The sequence below is a fragment of the Salminus brasiliensis genome, chromosome 4 (genome assembly GCF_030463535.1).
Source record: "Salminus brasiliensis chromosome 4, fSalBra1.hap2, whole genome shotgun sequence".
Classification (NCBI taxonomy): Eukaryota; Metazoa; Chordata; class Actinopteri; order Characiformes; family Bryconidae; genus Salminus; species Salminus brasiliensis.
In genome coordinates, this window is record NC_132881.1 from 35,836,422 (window position 1) to 35,855,366 (window position 18,945).

The 18,945-nt window shown below is 38.3% G+C and overlaps 4 protein-coding genes across 5 annotated transcripts in view; all 4 read left to right on the forward strand.

Moving 5' to 3' along the window:
- Positions 1–10,977, forward strand: part of rhoua (ras homolog family member Ua) — a 220,889-nt gene extending 209,912 nt beyond the window's left edge. Inside the window, exon 4 of the transcript XR_011979647.1 lies at positions 10,961–10,977. The gene's annotated coding sequence lies outside the window, so the exon portion shown is untranslated. The remainder of the gene's footprint in view (positions 1–10,960) is intronic.
- Positions 3,334–6,290, forward strand: LOC140554172 (interferon-inducible GTPase 5-like). Its single transcript, XM_072677013.1, has 3 exons — positions 3,334–3,459; positions 4,397–5,000; positions 5,110–6,290. The coding sequence occupies exons 1-3, from the start codon at positions 3,427–3,429 to the stop codon at positions 5,748–5,750; spliced, it is 1,278 nt and encodes a 425-aa protein (XP_072533114.1). The 5' UTR covers positions 3,334–3,426; the 3' UTR covers positions 5,751–6,290.
- LOC140554838 (interferon-inducible GTPase 5-like) lies at positions 7,404–10,885 on the forward strand. Its single transcript, XM_072678237.1, has 3 exons — positions 7,404–7,741; positions 8,780–9,728; positions 10,334–10,885. The coding sequence occupies exons 2-3, from the start codon at positions 8,796–8,798 to the stop codon at positions 10,601–10,603; spliced, it is 1,203 nt and encodes a 400-aa protein (XP_072534338.1). The 5' UTR covers positions 7,404–7,741; positions 8,780–8,795; the 3' UTR covers positions 10,604–10,885.
- A 1,565-nt stretch (positions 10,978–12,542) lies between the features above and the next one.
- LOC140554173 (interferon-inducible GTPase 5-like) lies at positions 12,543–17,738 on the forward strand. Of its 2 annotated transcripts, none has more exons than XM_072677015.1 (3): positions 12,543–12,651; positions 13,886–14,441; positions 14,561–17,738. In XM_072677015.1, exons 2-3 carry the CDS (start codon positions 13,886–13,888, stop codon positions 15,199–15,201), a joined length of 1,197 nt encoding a protein of 398 aa, XP_072533116.1. In that variant the 5' UTR covers positions 12,543–12,651; the 3' UTR covers positions 15,202–17,738. The 2 variants fall into 2 exon arrangements, with proteins under 2 accessions (XP_072533116.1, XP_072533115.1); XM_072677014.1 differs by having other exon boundaries at positions 12,543–12,645.
- The last annotated feature ends 1,207 nt before the right edge of the window (positions 17,739–18,945 follow it).

The window sequence follows — 18,945 nt, forward strand, 5'->3', positions numbered from 1 at the left end:
GCCTTATGTAAAACACAATCACTCTCCAGCAGCTGATGCAATTTCTCTGCAACAGCTGTGTAGAGATTATCACTGAGTGCGCAACAATAGCAGAGTAAACTGAAAGGCAATAAAAGTCTCCCTGTGTGATCATTAGAAATCATACCATACTGCAGACACACGTTGTTAGGATAGAATACAGTCACTGCAACAACGAGCGCCCTCCATTCCAGTCATCACTGTCCATAAGAAACCATCGCTCTGCCCTAATCTCTGTGTCGGCACGTGTCCGTGGGCATGCATGTGCACGCCTCACCTTCCTGAAAAGTCATGCTACTACTAAAACTATCTAATGACTCATCTGAACTACTAAGCATACCCCTCCCCTCACCCATATACACACACATTACCATCACTTAAAGATTCGACAAATCTGACAAATAGGTCAGATCCGCTATCTGAGACTGTGTTGTTCAAGAATGAACATGAATAAGACAGGAAAGTGTTTCACAACCCTGAGCCTTTTCTTTATATTTCACAACATGTACAGGCAATGAGCAGCAAACATCAAGCAAATCAAACCAGAGAGAACAGAAAAGAGACTGTGTGTGTCTGATTGAATTTTTTAACACTTACTCCATGACTCCATTACTTTGGCCATACATGATCTACGATGTCTGACGCACAAGATACATGAGAAAAACAGACCCTGTCATTTCATGTGACTAGTCTCTAGATTGTATCCTGATGTGATTTTGGCCACCTGCATGTACAATTGGTGGCCAAATGCATCTCTGGTTCGTCAGACCAAAATCTGATTGTTTTGTGGGATATAATATGCAAATGTGTCCATTACATGGCAATTATCACTGGGCATTTGGTTGTCGAATGAGTCTTGGAAAGATGGATGTGTTTATACTGCTGTAACGTGGCTGAAATGTCTCAGACCACCTCCTAAAGTGGTTGAGTGATCGGATTTGTATCTGGTTTTAAAGTCTTGGGTGCATTTACACTTGTATTTTTATTAGCCTGGGCCTTATCCAGATCTAGTACTGGTCCTCAAGACACATGAAGTGACCAGGTGTAAACAGGGCTATAATGACCCCAGACACTATCCTGTCCTCCTCTGAACGATGAGCTGGTTTATTGTTTCAAGTCTTCTGAACATGTGGGCAGAATTGAGGAAACCCCCTTCAGGTCTAAATGTGTCACACAGAACTGTGTGTGAGAGAGAAGGGAGGGAGGGACTGCACTGATACACAACAGTCCTCTAGTGGACATTTTATATACTGCATTAATTGGCATGGGTAATGCATAGACAGTACATACTGTAAATAGTCTACTGATATAAGCTCAATGTCAATCAAACCTGCTTTCAAAATAGCATTGCTTTTCAGGTACATTAATCCAGGTATATATCGAATTTGATATAGATGATATAGAATATGTAGAAGATTTGTAAATGTGGTGATTGTAGGTTTCAGTGTGAAAAGTGAACTAAACTAAAATGATGTGGAAGTTTAATCATGTGTGAAGACAGCCCATCTATGTGCACACACTAGATAATTATTTTACAATTTTTAATATATTATATACCAAATCAGAAATGCTACAAAAAATGACACATTTCTGTTCATTTGCTCTATCTTCTTTATTTATACCAACAAGCCACAACATAACTTGGACTCCAAAAGACCTCTGAAGGGTCTTATGTCTGACACCAAGATGTTAGCAGCAGATCCATTAAGTCGTGCAAGTTGTGAGGTGGGCCCCTCATGAGAATTGGTGAGTCTTAGGCACCAATGACCCTGTTCCCTGTACACTTGTTGTCCCTCCTCGGACCGCTTTTAATAGGTAATGACCACTGCATGCCGGGGACCCTCTACAAGATGTCTAGCCATCGCAATTTGGTCATTGTCAGAGCAGCTGATGCTTACCTCGTTTTTAAATGTTTTCTATCACAAATTTAAAGGCTTTTCGGTAACATTACCTCATGAAATTGCCTTATATAAGACTTGAGCAGAAAGCCTCAAGATTTGGGTGTGTAATTTCAGGCAGAAAATGTGAAAAAGGGCTGGAGTGTTAATCACCTTCAAGAACTGACTGTTCACTTGTTGCCTAATATATCCCACTCATTGACAGATGCCACGGTAGATGAAGATGATCAATGGTTTCACTTCACCTGCCAGTGATGCTAATGTTATGGCTTATAGGTGTAAATTGGCAGTAGTTACTAAGCCCTGCTTTTGGACATCCATTTTCCTGCTAACTTTATGCTCCAATCCTGACAAATCTAAGACTTGCCTTATATAAGTGTTTGATTAGTTGACAGAATGACCTGTTCTGTCCTTGAGGAATACCAGCTCTAACCACTGGATGGAGATACATAACAACTAAACTACAAACACTGCCACTCAAAACAAAGTCTAACTGTCTTTAGTCCGTTCCTAAAAACATACAATAAAAAACTTTGTAATCCATAGCCAATACTTTATGTCCACAGCGAAAGGTGTGTCAAAATTTCTTTCTGAGGAACAGACCAGTTCCAACTCTTGTTGTGGAGTTGACAGTGAAAAAGAGGGAGGAGTTACTTATGCCATGGATTTTCAACCACAGTAGATTTCGATTGGTCTCTTGCTCTCTCACACACACACAGACATACACACACACTAACACTCACACACACATTAATCACACCTTCCTCTACCGTACTGGACAGAAATAAAGAAATAAAAAAAGAAAGAAGAGTTTCATAGCATTTAAAAAAAAAAAACTGTTACTATCTTTAGCTTCAAACTGCTTGTGATTTACCAGTTTAATTGTGGAGAACTTCCCTGAGAATCACATTTGTTTTACAGTAGACACGTTTGTGGCATGTAATGGCCAACAAATGGGCAACCAAAACAAAAACAAGCCTGCTGCTCAGGCCCCAAAGCCTTATGTAACAAATCCAATATATTTAAAATATTTCATATTTAAATGTTCAGATATTTGATAAACTAAAACATAATATTTGGTCAGTGCTGATCTGTACAATTAACAGGTGGTGTGTGTGTATGTGTAAAGAGAAGACATTTTAGGACACCTGGCTAATATACTCGGTTCTTTGCTGTTTTCCACATTTAATAAACAGGATGTGTTAATAAATGAGATATTCCGTATGATACGAGCATACATTTTACACATTTTATACATTGGAACTTTGGAACTTTGCTATTAATAGCGATTCCTCACTTAGTTTATTGTATTATAAGTGCTTAAGTTTGGAAGCACACACAGCTGTCCATGAGGAAGTGCTCTTATGAAATCTCGTCTTCTTGTTCTTAGTTTGCAGGCAGTCTGAACAACGCTTGAGCTGGTCAGGCTGGTTTCTGAAGCAGTTTCAACTTCCGTGAAGTGGGTGGAGTGTGTTAGGTCTACTCACAGAGCCTTAGTTTCTATTTCATTATGCCATTTCTGAGCTCGACATCTTGTGCAAAGGTAGGAAAATATATATTTGTTCATTTATCAATGACTGTGGAAAGTGCAGAACATGAAAAAGAAAGATCTTATATTTCCACTCTGCAGCTTTAAAGCGCTGTGTGATCTGATCAGCTTAGTCATGTAGGATGTTTATTTTTGAAATCCTGCAGAAGTTCTTCTTTACCCAGCTAGTGCTTTGTGCCAGTCCATCTTTATTCCATCACTGCTAAACTCAATATAGCCTGTACTGTAGCATCTATCCTGAGAAACACTGTGTTCACATACACAACTCAGTGACCTACAACTCAACAACAAGCATATTATAGGGCCTAATAACACTGTAATTTGGTCACAGATACAAACCAAAGCATTTTATTTATATATGTGTTTAGTAAGAGGAAAACATAGAATGGCCCAGCTATAATTTACTTGTGTGCAATAATTTACCAGTGTATCATGAGAGTTTTAAGACATTCTGCATGTACACTCATAATATAAACATAATAAAGATCACATTTATTTTGAATTTATCACAAAAACACAAACCACTCATAAATCACAGAAAGGCCATTTTGCTAAAAGTACATACAATCATGTAAAGTTCTGTGACCATGTTTAATTCTGGCTGCACAGGCTAGATGTTCACAGATCAAACAAACCATAAGGATTAGTAAGAACAAGACAATTGAAAAGACAGGTGTAAAAACCAGGCCAGAAACAGAAATATGACACACATCTCCTGGACAGACAAAAGGCAATGAACTTGCTTGAACAATGAACAATGAGCACCAATAAACTGCATATGATCCAAGGCATTATTCAGTAAGTTCAAATGTAGTTTAAATATTTAATCAAGTAAACCTGAATATGGTTTAATGAATGAAGATATTCAGTATGTTTGTTTTTTTAGCATGAATTTCACACTAAAATCAGGCCATTTCTTTTTGTTTTATAGATGGGTGAAAATCAAATCACTGCTGAAGAAATGGAACAGTTGACACTTGACAATAACGACTTCCTTAAAAGTATTAATGTTAATAAAATTAAAGAGGCACTGGCCCATGAAGATCTTACATCAGCTGTTGGCAAGATTAAGGATTATCTTGAACAGCAAGACCGTGTGGAACTGAACATCGCTATAACAGGAGAGTCTGGCTCTGGAAAATCCACCTTCATCAATGCTTTCAGAGGAATTGGGGATGAGGACGAGGACTCTGCGGAAACTGGTGTTGTAGAGACCACTAAGGTTCCTACACCTTACCCATATAAAAAATACCCAAATGTCAAACTATGGGATCTCCCTGGTATCGGAACACCCAACTTCAAAGCAGATGAGTATCTCCAACAGGTTGAGTTTCAACGCTATGATTTTTTCATCATCATCGCATCAGACCGCTTCAGAGAGTGCCATGCACACTTAGCAGAGGAGATAGTAAAAATGCATAAGAGGTTCTACTTTGTTCGCTCGAAGATTGATGCCAACATTTCTGCTGAAAAAAGAAAGAAGACTTTCAACGAGCAAAGGATACTGGATGCTATCCGAAAAGACTGCATTGAAGGTTTACTTACAACAATAAAAAATATTAATAAGACAACACTTCTTACTATTAGATCATATTCAAATTGTTTATTCTCAGTGTTTTGGATGTTGTTGGTTTTTTTTTTTAGGTTTAGAAAGGATTGGCGTGAAGTCTCCAGTTGTCTTCCTGATCTCAAGCTTTGAACTTGCACTCTATGATTTCAACCATCTTGAAGAGACAATGGAGAGGGAACTTCCCCAGCACAAGAGACATGTGTTGATGCTGGCTCTTCCAAACATCAGCCTGGAGATCAATGAGAGAAAGAAGAAGGCACTAGAAAAAAATATCTGGAAGCTGGCTCTGCTGTCTGCTGTCGTTGCTGCTGTGCCGATCCCTGTCCTGAACGCATCTCTTTCACTTACTGTAGATACAGCAATTTTGGTAATAGAGCTTAAAAGGTACTACCATGCTTTCAGTCTCGACCCTGCCTCTTTGCAAAGGCTCTCTTACAGATCAGGGAAGCCTGTAGATGATCTGAAAGCTGTGCTGAAGTCTCCTCTGCATAAAGAAATAAACAAAGATCTGGTTATTAAGTTGCTGACTGGCAGCAGTTTTGCTGCTTTAGAAGTAGCAGCAGAATACTTCCTGGGTTTGATCCCTGCCCTGGGATCTCTGGCAGCTGGTTCACTGTCCTTTGGCACTGTATACCTCACTTTGAAGCTTTGCCTTGATGGGCTGGTTACAGACGCCCGCAATGTGCTCATAGCTGCTGTGCAAAGCTCGGTGTGAAAAGGATGAAGCAATGTATATAAAGCTCTTTGCACTTTGGTCATGTGGTGCACTGAATCCACACTGAACCATGGCTTTGAGATAGAGAGAGCGGTATTTTATACCTCTATAGAGAGAGAAGAAAGATTTTATATTTAAACTGTCATTACAGCATTAGCATAAATAGGACAGCTATTGTACATAAATATTGTGTAGTAATAAGGAAAATGATAGAAAATCTCATGCATGTTAGTTAAGTTACATGTTGTTGATTTTTTAAGTGAAAATAAGTTCACATCTTTTGCATCCTTTTGAGATCACCTCTACACATTCTAAAGCACAATGTATATTTGTTTCATTTAACATATTAAAATGAATAAAGTAATGGCGTGTGCAAAAATAATGGAATATTAAAAACACAGTTAAAAACAATTCAGAAAAGAAATAGGAATTGTGTGAAATAGGAATATTTAGATTCTTATTTAGGTTTTTTATTTAGGTTTTATTACATTTTTTTTTATTTAGGTTTTTATTACATTTTTTTTTATTTAGGTTTTATTTAGTTCAGTTACAAATAGTTTTAGAGTAGAATACATTAAATGTATGTTTTGCTTTTAGTATTTGAAAGAAAATAAATATTTGCTACAAAGTTAATGAACTGATAAACTGTTGATGAATTGTAATTAATAAAAATAACAAGGTGTAAAAAATCTACTTTGATATGAGCTTGACTTTATGACAAACCCGTGACATGAGTGACATCTGAATCTTTATCTACTGCAGTTTCCACGTATCTATACACCCTTTTCAACAATAAACAATTATCCCCACTTACAAATAATAAATGCAGGAAATGTGAAATGTGTGTTTAAAAAGCTACATGCATCATGTATACTTTATTTAGGTTGTTTGTACACAAAGTCATCAATGTCATCTCCAAAAACATTGCTGCCAATATCATGATGAGCAAAGAAATTCATTAATACATATAATTACATATATTTAATTACATACTCAACATATTCTGTGTTGTTTTCTCTCTCTCTCCCTCTTGCTATCTCTATATCTGTGTGTAAATGTTGTGTTTGTTCTCACTCGTGTTTATTTACTGGTACAGGGCGGCACTATAGCCTGTGTTTATATAGTCTTTCACATTTTCTGACAGCTGTTCTTTAGGTCCAGCATTTTTTATGATGTCAGCAGATCTGTGAGATTGTTTACCTAAAAAAACACAAAATTCCCAAAACACACACTCTTCATATCACACATTTAATGAATGAGGACGAAGAGCTACTTGCTCCCTCTATTGCTCTGTGCTCCCCCTGTCCCAACCCCACATTACTGCCTTCAGATCTGCTTGAGTAGTGGAAATGGGTCAGTGGATTTGGGTTGGAGGTGAGACCTGTAAGAAAGTAGGCCCTCACAAAATGACCTGTTCTCTCCATCGGGCATTACCAGTTCCAACCACTGGATGGCGCTACATCGCTGAGTAATTAAACACAATACCACTCATAATGAAGTCTGCACTGCTGGCTGTAGTTCTGAATATTTTCAAGTTGCCACATCACGTTTTACTTAGCGGACTTCCAAATAAGAAATTCCAGTAGATAAGCAGCTCAGCTATTTAGCCCTCAGACAGCTGTTTACTCTTTGAATCCGGTCGTGGCGGAGCTTCGGCTGTGAAGAAGAGCGGGGGAGTAAAGAAGGAGGGGTTTCGTTAGGTTTCGATTTCCCTTTCTGTCTCTCTTTCTGTTTCACACACACACACACACACACACACACACACACACAAGGATAGAGAACACGTAGACGTGCTCCCCTGAGAGTGAGTCGTGAACACGGCATAAACGCCACCTCCTCCGCCGCACTGGACGAAAGCAGAGAGCTGCAGTCAGCAGGACGGCCTACACGGTGCAGCTGGTCCTCAGGGATGTACTGAGAGCTCTACGAGCGAAGAGATAAACAAAGGAAGAAACGATCTGAAAGTCACTAAATCAACTACTTACACTCAGGTAACTTTATCTCAGAAGCAGCATTATTGGAAAGCGATGCCCGTTTACACCGTACATTATCCCCTATGTTTAACAGCGTTGGCCACCTGACACCTAGTGGCACATTAGGTCTGCTACAGTAGGTTTAGGGTGTTTTACTTTTTTGAGGATGTTCAGATTAGCAATAGTACTTTTACTTACGCTCATGCATGTGTAAAGCAGACTTTGGCCTAGTTTAAATGTTGCCATTTCCATTTAGCCCCTGCAGTACTTTCAGATTTCTTTTTATTATGTTCTATTGACAGCACCTTGGTTCATTTGATCAACCAATACACAATAACCGAGAGAGGAACACAGCATGTTGGAGGCATTCATTTCATTTAAATCTGTCTTTTATAGAAGCTACACCTGTTACTACACCACTTATACTTCATTTTAGCTTTTACCATCACTGAAAAGGCATGCCATAAGCCCAACACTCATCAGATATTATTGGTAGACCATACTAGGTAGAGTGCATACACCAACCTTGTCATGGCACAGTAGTGTGTGTGGCACTGATAAGGGTGTACCAGTTGCAGCAGTGTTGCTGGGGTTTTTGAATCACTGCTGGCCTAGGAATAGTACACTGACCAAAAATACCCAGAGTTAGACACTATATAGCATATGTACTATCCATGCCTAGTTCCACTTACCAGTGATCCGGTGGTCAAAATAGACTAACATGAACTAGGAATGGATAGTACATATGCTATATAGTGTCTAACTCTACAGCAACAAGGTAGGTGTGCCAAATAAAGTTGCCAATTAAGTATTTTACAAACCCCAACAAAGAAGCTGTGCCTGTACCCCACTATCATGCCACTACTATGTGTCACTCCTGTGCTAAAGATGATGCACCACCCAAATAATATCTGTATTTGGTAACTAGCAGTATGAAGATTGCAAAACGATTAGACTAAGCCCTCACCTTTAGCACACTGTCTACATTCTGTTCGTATTGCAGACTTTGTCTGATAATACTGATCTTTATTTTGAATGTTTTTCCTCCTGTTTCAGATCTGTTGGCACTGCCATGGCCTCCCAGTTTGCAATAAGTGAGGCAGAGATGAACGAGATGAGCCTTGTCCTGCAGTCCAACGTGGTCACAGATGTTTTGACTCAAGTGGAAGGCATGCTTGCGCAGATGACCTCTGTGACCCTGAACATTGCTGTTATTGGAGAGTCAGGTGCAGGCAAGTCTACTTTCATCAATGCCTTCCGCGGGGTCGATGATGATGCCCCCGAAGCAGCAGAGACAGGTGTAACGGCTACCACTCAGATGGCCAAAGCATACCCGCATCCAAGTGCTCACAATGTCCTCTTGTGGGACCTGCCAGGGATTGGGACTCTTTCTTTCCAGCCTAGCACATACTTGGAGGATGTTGGGCTTCTAAAATATGACTTCTTCATCATTGTCACTGCTGACCGTTTTCAGGAATGTCATTATGCACTGGCCAGATGTATAATGCAAGCTCAGAAGAAGTTCTATTTCATCAGGAACAAAGTCGACCGGGATTTGGAGGCGAATGCCAGACGCAGGCGCCAGAAAGGTTTATCGGACGATGATGTTCTGAGGCATCTCCGTGCGGACTGTGAGAAAAACTTGAGAATGGGTCAGGTGGAAACACCACAGGTTTTCCTGCTGTCCTGCTTTTACCCGCAGAACTATGACTTTCCTGCCCTTCAGATGACCTTGCTGGAGGAGTTGGATGGGCACAAGCAGCACGCTCTGCTCTTGTCACTGCCCAACCTGAGCACATCATTAATACAAAGCAAGAGGCAGGCGCTGGCTGGAGCTGTGTGGCAGAGAGCTATGGTGGTGTGCTTGAGCAGTGTCGGAGCAAGCAACACTCTGCATGCCACAGTCTCCAAACTGATGGACACAGTGAAGTCTTATCAGCAGGCATTTTGTCTGGATGAGGAGTCTCTACATCGATTAGCTAGCATTACAGGCATACCATTTAAGGCAAGGTCTTTTGTGTTAAATGTAATTTATTTATTTATTATGTTACATTTTCACTGATGGATGAAGCTTCACACAAATTACCATGTCACTTACGTGCACTATATGTTCAAATGTTTGTGGACACCCCTGGACACCCATTGCTGACTTAAATGTACATATGTGCACATGCAGCTTGTCTAGTCCCTTATTATAATAAATATAATATTATAATAAAACTCTCTAGAGATGCATAAAGCCCCCTGCATTGAACTGTAGAGTAATGGACCATTGTTCTCTGGAATGATGGAGCTCCATCCAGTACTTTTGTGATGAGTTGAGTTACTAACACTCTTATTACTATCAAATCCTCACAGCAATGCTCCAAATTCTAGTATAAAGCCTTCCCTGGACAGTAGAGACAGATTCACCAACAAAACTTTCTTAATGTCTTTCATTTCAGCAGGTGTCCCAATACCTTTGTCCATATAGTGCAGTATTTGTGACAGCAGCTGCTGTGATGTATAGCAGCCCTATAAAGTCATCACACTTAGCATGCATGTTTAGCAGTTATTGCTGTATAGAGTGTATTGCTGTTAATTAAATTCTGCCCTGATCATTTTCTGCAGGAGCTCCAGAGAGAGGTGACGTCCACCTTTGGCAAACAGCTGTCAGCACAGTCAGTAGAAGGCATTCTATCGCATGCAGTCTCAGCACAACGATTCCTGGTTACTCAGCTGGAAAGGAGGGTCCCTGTTCTAGGCACTGTTGTTGCAGGCGGGATTTCCTTCATGGCCTCCTACTTCCTGCTGACGTCTGCTTTAAAGAACCTGAGTGAAGATGGAGAGAGGGTGATGCAGAAAGCCCTCTTTGTGTCTATTTGTAAACAAAAGGATTAACCTCTCTTTTCTCTGAATGCTTTGAATAGCTTGCATTCTCTGACATGACTTTTCTAAACGTTTTTTATCAATGTTTTTTTTCAAATAAAGTCTATATTTAGAGCATCAAGAGGCCTTTTTATTTTTATAAACACAGTAATATATGGAACAGTGACTAAATATGACTCCCCAATTCCTGTCTTGGAGATCCACCTGTACTAATACACCTGACTCAATTCAGTGCAGGTGAACTGCATAACAGTCATATCTCATGTCTGATGGACAATTTTATAGGACTTAAATTTTCTCTTATCTCTTATTTGATATTTTGATATTTTATAAATGTTCTATAACACACAAATATTGGGGGGAAAAAAGGTAAAAAAAAAAAAAAAAAACGAAACAAACATGCAGTCCGACTATGGCTTTTCTTGCCATAATGTATTAAATATAAGTGGGAAAATTGTGTAAGGTCACATGGTATGCTAGAGGCATTACCAGCAAATCAGGGATCTCCTACAAATGTAACCTAAAACAGAGCTATCCTGGATCCCCATTTCCTATTATTTTAAGTTTACTGGCATAAGCGAACAGAATTTTGGAATTAGGCACAAACAGCTGTACATGAAGAGAAAATTCTGTCTTGTTTGTTATTTGGCTTGAAGTGACTAGCAGGCAGTTTGAAAATGGCCTTTGTTCACATATTTTATTAAAGATGCCCTAGAGTGGAATCTATTTACCTTAGCATTGAATAATAAAAGTAACACACTGTGAACCTTAAACACTGCTGTTTCTTCTTTCAAAAGAAAAACCCATATAATTAAAACAGCTATAAAACAGACCAATTCCAAAACCCCAAAACTGTTACATTACACCCAGCCCACTAGTGAAAACCCTTAAAGGTTAAAACCAAAGTCTTCTTTAGGAGAAGAAACTGCTGTGGCTATTCATGCGAAGGCCAGGGGAGCCGCAGTGCGGGGAAGTCGATAAAGCAAGACAGTCATTAGGCAGGTGCTAGGCTAAAAGCTTACTTCAGCAAACCCTAATGTAATCTCTTCAGCAAGCTAACGGCACACAGTGCCTACTGGACACCAAGAGGATCCAAAAAGGACAGCAACATTATCCAGCACTGTGACAGTGCCAAACACAAAGCTATGCTATTTTTCGCTATGCTATGTGGCAACTGTCAGCCATTGCAGTAGTGCAGACCAGCCAATCAAATCAGAGTTTACCTTTGTTTGTAAAGACTTCTGTAAAAGAAAAATCAAAATAGATTTACAAAACCACCTTTTCTCAAGAACAACTGGACATTTCTAAATTCTCAACAACTTGAAAAAAAATTTTCTCTGCCCAGCATAGATGCAACTACCCAGCTTCACAGTTCACCATGTTCACACATCAGTTTCTACTGTTAAAACTGACTTTTAAAAAATCAACCAGTACATCCATCATTCCCTTCTAAAATGTTAATTTAATGAGGACTGATTTCTAGTATTTCTAGTATTTCATAGTATTTATATATATATATATTATTTATATATATATATATATATATATATATATATATATATATTAGTATAGTATTTCATAGTATTATATATATATATATATATATTGCACATAGTATTATATATATATATATATATATATATATATATATATATATATATATATATTCTGTTTTTTTACTTAATGTTTATGATAAATATTATTTAAGAAATATTAAGTATAAAATGAATATATTTTACTTTTTTATTTTTTATTTATACTTTTTTAAGTAAATGTATTAATTAGGTATTTATGAGGTATTAGACAAACCGCATTTCGTCTAAAATTGGGAAGTACAAAAGGTGGGAACCCATAACAGATGAAACCGCTGTTGTGTTTGGGTGTAATGTGTATCAGTCACTGTGATCCGGAACGACGTCAGACAGGGCGGGGCCAGTTCCTAACGTCGACAGCTTCAGTGGAGCGGGTCTGAGCTCGTCCTCCGCTCGAAAAGCGCGATTTACTCCCGTGTTTCGACTTTTCTGAGCCTGGCAGTGTCGCCCTGCGGTGTAGAGGTGTGTGTAAGTTCTCAACTACACTGAAAGTGCAGCGAAAGTGGAAATGTGCTAAACGTGAGGAAAAGAGAAAAGCTGAACAGCAAATAGAAAGTTTTCACAACATCTGACTAACTAACTTCATCAAGATCTTTTCTCTGCGGGCAAAGGCCATTTTTATATCATTTAATTTAATTTAATTTAGTTCTTAATGTCTGTTCGGGTGGGACTGGTTTTAAAGGGGAGCTGGAGTAATGTACTAACTATTACTGGTGCATTTCAGTAATTCAGTCCTGTCTGAGTCCGTCATGTCAGTCATGTTTACAAAAAGAGCCCTAATAATAACACAGGTTATATTAATCCCGTCCGAACAGGCATGTTGGTAAATGTCCCATCGAATCGTGGAAAAGCGGTTTTTACGGTTTTGCTGAAGTTTGGAGGAACTCCAGGCGGTTTAGTATCTCAAAGTGAAAGTAAACGTTCAGATCTTGAGATTTACCAGTGTTTTTACGGTAGAGCATTGCAAACGAAGGGCCTTGTCGTCTTCTCCTCAATCAGCAAGAAAATTCACGATTTTGTGGAATGAACATTGCTGGAAAATCAGGACATACAGTAATGAGTCGAAATAATTGCAAATAATGTTTTTGTGTTAAATTTTACACTAATGTACATACACTCACACATACAGCCATGCAGAAAAAAATGGACACCCATGAAAACCTTTGTCTTTTGAACATATTTAAAAATACAGACATTTAATCTTCATTTGAACAACATTGAGAGATGTTAACTAAGAAAACAGGGGGAAAAAAGTCAAGAAATGGAAGTTAGAAAGTTAATAGAAATGCAATTTTCATGTAAGGGAGAAGGACAGTGCCACGTGTATTACTACCAAAAATGCCTAAAATTATCATCAGAAAACCCATCAGATCAAGATTAGTACCAGAGAGTTCCTGGACCAATGCCAGAGCTTCTACACCAGTGTGCTTTGGAGATATGAATCTTGAGTCTTGCTTTGGAGGTTTTTGTTTGTTTGTTTGTTTGTTTTTGTTTGTTTGTTTTGACAGCAGGGGTTTCCGCCTTGCACACCTCCCATTAAAATCAAACTTGTGCAGACTCTGAGACGATAGATGAAAACATAATGTGGGCCTGTGTGTGCAAAGAACAAAAATTTGCATAAGCTTAATGAGATATTGCATTTCATAAGATATGCGAAAAGATTTAAGCATGAAAAATAAGATGAGTGCATTTTATTTTGCAGATGGACTTTGAAGACTTTGAAATCATTGATGTTGATGAAATTAAAGAGGCACTGGCCCATGAAGATCTTCCTTCTGCTGTTGGCAAGATTAAGGATTATCTTGAACAGCAAGACCGTGTGGAACTGAACATTGCTATAACAGGAGAGTCTGGCTCTGGAAAATCCACCTTCATCAATGCTTTCAGAGGAATTGGGGATGAGAACGAGGACTCTGCGGAAACTGGTGTTGTAGAGACCACTAAGGTTCATAAAGCTTACCCATATAAAAAATACCCAAATGTCAAACTATGGGATCTCCCTGGTATCGGAACACCCAACTTCAAAGCAGATGAGTATCTCCAACGGGTTGAGTTTCAACGCTATGATTTTTTCATCATCATCGCATCAGACCGCTTCAGAGAGTGCCATGCACACTTAGCAGAGGAGATAGTAAAAATGCATAAGAGGTTCTACTTTGTTCGCTCGAAGATTGATGCCAACATTTCTGCTGAAAAAAGAAAGAAGACTTTCAACGAGCAAAGGATACTGGATGCTATCCGAAAAGACTGCATTGAAGGTTTATCAGGAACATATGTTATTGATGAAAATCTGATATTGGAATAGTTGTTCTTGTTAAATCAGTTTATTGGGTAAATCATTTATATTCAGTGTTTTATTTATATTCCTTTTTTTTAGGTTTGGAAAGGATCGGCGTGAAGTCTCCAGTTGTCTTCCTGATCTCATGCTTTGACCTTCCTCTCTATGATTTCAACCATCTTGAAGAGACCATAGAGGTGGAACTTCCCCAGCACAAGAGACATGTGCTGATGCTGGCGCTTCCAAACATCACCCTGGAGATCAATGAGAGAAAGAAGAAGGCACTAGAAAAAAATATCTGGAAGCTGGCTCTGCTGTCTGCTGGCGTTGCTGCTGTGCCAATCCCTCTTCTGAACGCAGCTCTTTCGCTTCACGTAGATGTTTCAATCTTGGTGTCAGAACTCTCAAAATACTATGACACATTCAGTCTCGATCCTGCGTCTTTGCAAAGGCTCTCTGACACATCAGGGAAGTCAGTAAAGGAGCTGAAAGCTGTAATGAAGTCTCCTATAAGTAAAGAAATCAACAAAGAAATGGTGATTAAGATGCTGGCTGGCTGCAGTTTTGTTGCTGTAGACACAGTAGCAGAATATTTTCTAGGTTTCATCCCTGGCCTAGGATCTCTGGCATCTGGTTCACTATCCTTTGCCACTGTTTACCTCACACTTAAGCACAGCCTTGATTGGCTGGCTAAAGATGCCCACAATGTGCTCGTAGCTGCTCTGGAAACCCCAGTGTGAAAATAAAAAGATGAAGTACTGGGCATAAAGTCCTTTTGACTTTTGCCTTTCAGTGCACTAAATATTTTGGCAGTAGCATATTCTTTTTATATAAAGGGAGAAAAGCTTTTCCTATTTTTACTCAGATATTTATGCCCACCAGCACCAGTTATGGTACTCTAGTGGGGAACAAAGAGAAGAGGGGTTGTAATTATTATGTTAGACATGTACTAATTAGGAACTAGTAAGGAAAATGACCTAACTTTTTTAGGTCATTACAAGGCACAATTAAAGTATTTACATTCATACTTCACAATGCTTTGTGTCTTAAGCGACCTTGGGTTTGTGAAAGGTGCTATACAAATACAACTAATTATTATTAAGACATAAAAAAAATTCATATTAGAATCTAAATTAGCTTTCAGCACTTCTCGACTGTATTTTCTGTTCTTGTTCGCAGAGAAAATGAGAAAATGTTAAGATCTTTTATTCTGCAATTGAATGTAAAGTTGTGCCTTTTTTAAATCAAAATTGAAGTGCTGAAACAGGCCCAGATTAACACTGCAGAGGCTTCTGCAAATCCAAGGGCCTTCAGTAGTATGAGAAAATATTTTTAGGCAGTATTGAACTGTCAACTAACTCACATATATTAACAAGGCTGCACACGCATGCAGGCATAGGCAGAGAGAGAGCTGCAACGTTGCATTGCAACGTATGCCACACATGCAATGATGTAAAACAAGGTCAAATTAGTTATATATTTTTTATCATGGAGATACATTTTTTTATTTACTTAAAACTTTCATAAAATGTTTAACTAAAAATCAGTGTTACATTTGCTGCCATAGTGGATATTAAACTGCTTATATACCAGGTCTAGCTAACCTGTAATGACATGTTTTAGCTCTTGTTTAGCTTTTAATTCAAAACATGAGCTGTATCTGAAATTATCCACTTGTTTACTCATTCAATATTCACTATCATTCTACTTAGAACATATGGGGTAGTAGTGAGGGAGACCGTGGACAGAATTCGGACCGTACTTACTTATGCCGGAAATGTTTCACTGGGACCTTTTGTCACTTTAACTATATCCATGATGAAAACAGTGACAGTGCGAATGAATTTATAGCTCTTTTTCTTTAGTGCTGTGGATTTGTGTAACCATTTTTGATGGTTTTCATGAGTGTTGTGATGCGACATCTGAGCAACAGTTTTCCATACTCAAATGAGTGAAATAACTGTTATTGATATACATTATCAATAAAAATGATTGAAACACAGCAGCTGCCTCCAGCAGCAGTAAATGCTAAGGCTATAGATAAAGGCATGTTTTTCTTTTGGCACGCTTCAATAACACTTTTGCAAAAACATTAATTATCTTATCCTATCACACGATTTAATGGCAAAACAAGTAAATCTATGCATTTACAATCATGTCATCAACCAATTATGCAGAAACCTTTGTTATTTAGAGACAGAAAATAAGTGTATTTAAACTTATACATTAATAAACATTGCCTGTTGGCTTTACTAGTGCTTAAAGTGTTTCTACTTACATTTGTAGACAACATTTGCTCTAGTGGCTCTGGAGTCCTCAGTCATCTTTTTAGCTTTAGAAACTGCACTGCATTGTGGTCCATTTAGCCGAAAGTAGTGCGTTGGTTGTTTAGAGGTTTTACGGTGCATTCCAGTGTACTAAACAGGGATCAGATTTGAACCCTGACATGGTGACCTGGCTAACAGTGAGTAGGGTGCAAGAGCCAGATAGCAACGGTTTCCAAGCAGCTTACATCCTTTAATTTACATTGATTTTTTTGTATGTAATTCATTTTTTTCTTTCTTTAAATGCAAATCATATTGGCTCTGGCATGCATGGATGTTTGGGCCTCTAAACCTGTATCAGTAGAAAAGGCAGTCTATCTATGTCCATGCGCAGCTTAAAAAACGAAATGACCTAGAAACAAAACAATCATGCACTTTCACCAGTCATGTTTTTTAACTGGAAAAACGGTTTAACATGCTTTTTAACTAGAATCTGAACTGTTGTACACGGCCATTGCGCCTAACTGAAACTCATGCTACTGAATGACTTTACCCCCTTTTTCCCCCCCAGACCTCTTTTGAGAGCCTCATTTGAGGCCTAACGTTTGGGCCCTGTGGTTTCAGGCCTGCTTAGCCCATATGTTAGTTGAGTTAAAATGACAAGCTGCCAGGGCTATGAACAGGCGAAAGAGAGTAGTAGTTTACACAATAAATACTCCTAGGAGCTCCATATTCTCTGAAAATCCCCACCCCTTTCGCTGTAAGCTCTTGCAAAACATTTGTGTACACATTATGTACAATGTTCTTTCCCAAGATCAGTCTTCAGATGCATCAAATAAACTTCACTATTGTTGTTTTAACAGACATAAAACTGAACAACATTGTTTCAGCTGAGAATTCACCCCATAAAGTTCACCAGCCTGATTAATCTAACACACAATATAACCTGATGTAGACGCGGTAACAAAACGATGGCTAATCAGTAACTCAGCAGTTAGCACTTCTTTTAGCTTCAGGCATCTTAATGTAAGTGTGTTTATTAAACACTTGTCTGTGATATGATGTCATGGTTGTGGTTACAGGCCTAAGAATCTTTTCAGTTGAAGACATGCTGTTTTGAATTCGGGTTGACTTTTAGATAAACTTCAGTTCAGATACAGTGACATCTAGTGGCAGACTTGCAGTTACTAAACATCTGAGAACATGGAGGCTGTTTATATTACTTAGCACTCAAGCATACATCACGATATTTAAGGCATTTTCACGATACACAATTTTATCACAATACATGTAATCACAGACTTAAGAATCTGTCGTTACTGATGGATTTAAAACTACTATTCAGAGACTCAGAGACAGAGTAGCGTGATTTTTATTCAACATCTGCTGCTCTTCATCTAATTAAAGCAGTCTAATTACACTGTCTGTAATAAAACCTGCAGTTTATCAATGTTTATTAAGCATTTCTTAACATCCTCAATATGCTTTATTGTATTGTGATACCTTTCTAATCACAATACGATAAAATATCATATTGCCCAGTCCTATTATCACAATATCTAAAGACATTCTTCATGATATTTCTCAATACATGCAATCACAAACTAAACACAGCAGTAGCAACAAATACTTAAAAACTACTACTGAGTGCAGTGATTTTTACTTAACATCTGCTGTACTTCGTCTAATTACACCGTTTGTAATGAAAAGCTCAGTTGATCAGTGTTTATTAAGCACTAACAATATCCTCGATATGCTTGGAAAAGCATAGTGTATCATGATGAATTTTATTATCATGATACGATAAAATATCGTCATATTGCCCAGCTTTAACTCAAAAGGTATATTATAGATATGGATAAATAAATCATTAATTAGACTTAAAGAAACAAAAAAAGCTACAAACAATAATAAATATAAAAGTGTGATTGGAATTGGCAATCCTTTTTTACAATGCAAACATAACATTTGCATATATTGCTTATACAGTTTATAGCAAGAGAAGATGCTTGTCAAAGTAAGACCTTCCTTGAAACACTGAAATGTACAATTTGGTGGAGGGCTCACATTGTGCTGGTTTGTTTAACGGTTATGTTTTTTCTTTGACACACACACACACACACACACACACACACACACACACACACACACACACAATCTATCTATAACTGCCATTTGTAAGAACATACATTAACAGTCAAAACATACATCATAGACCGA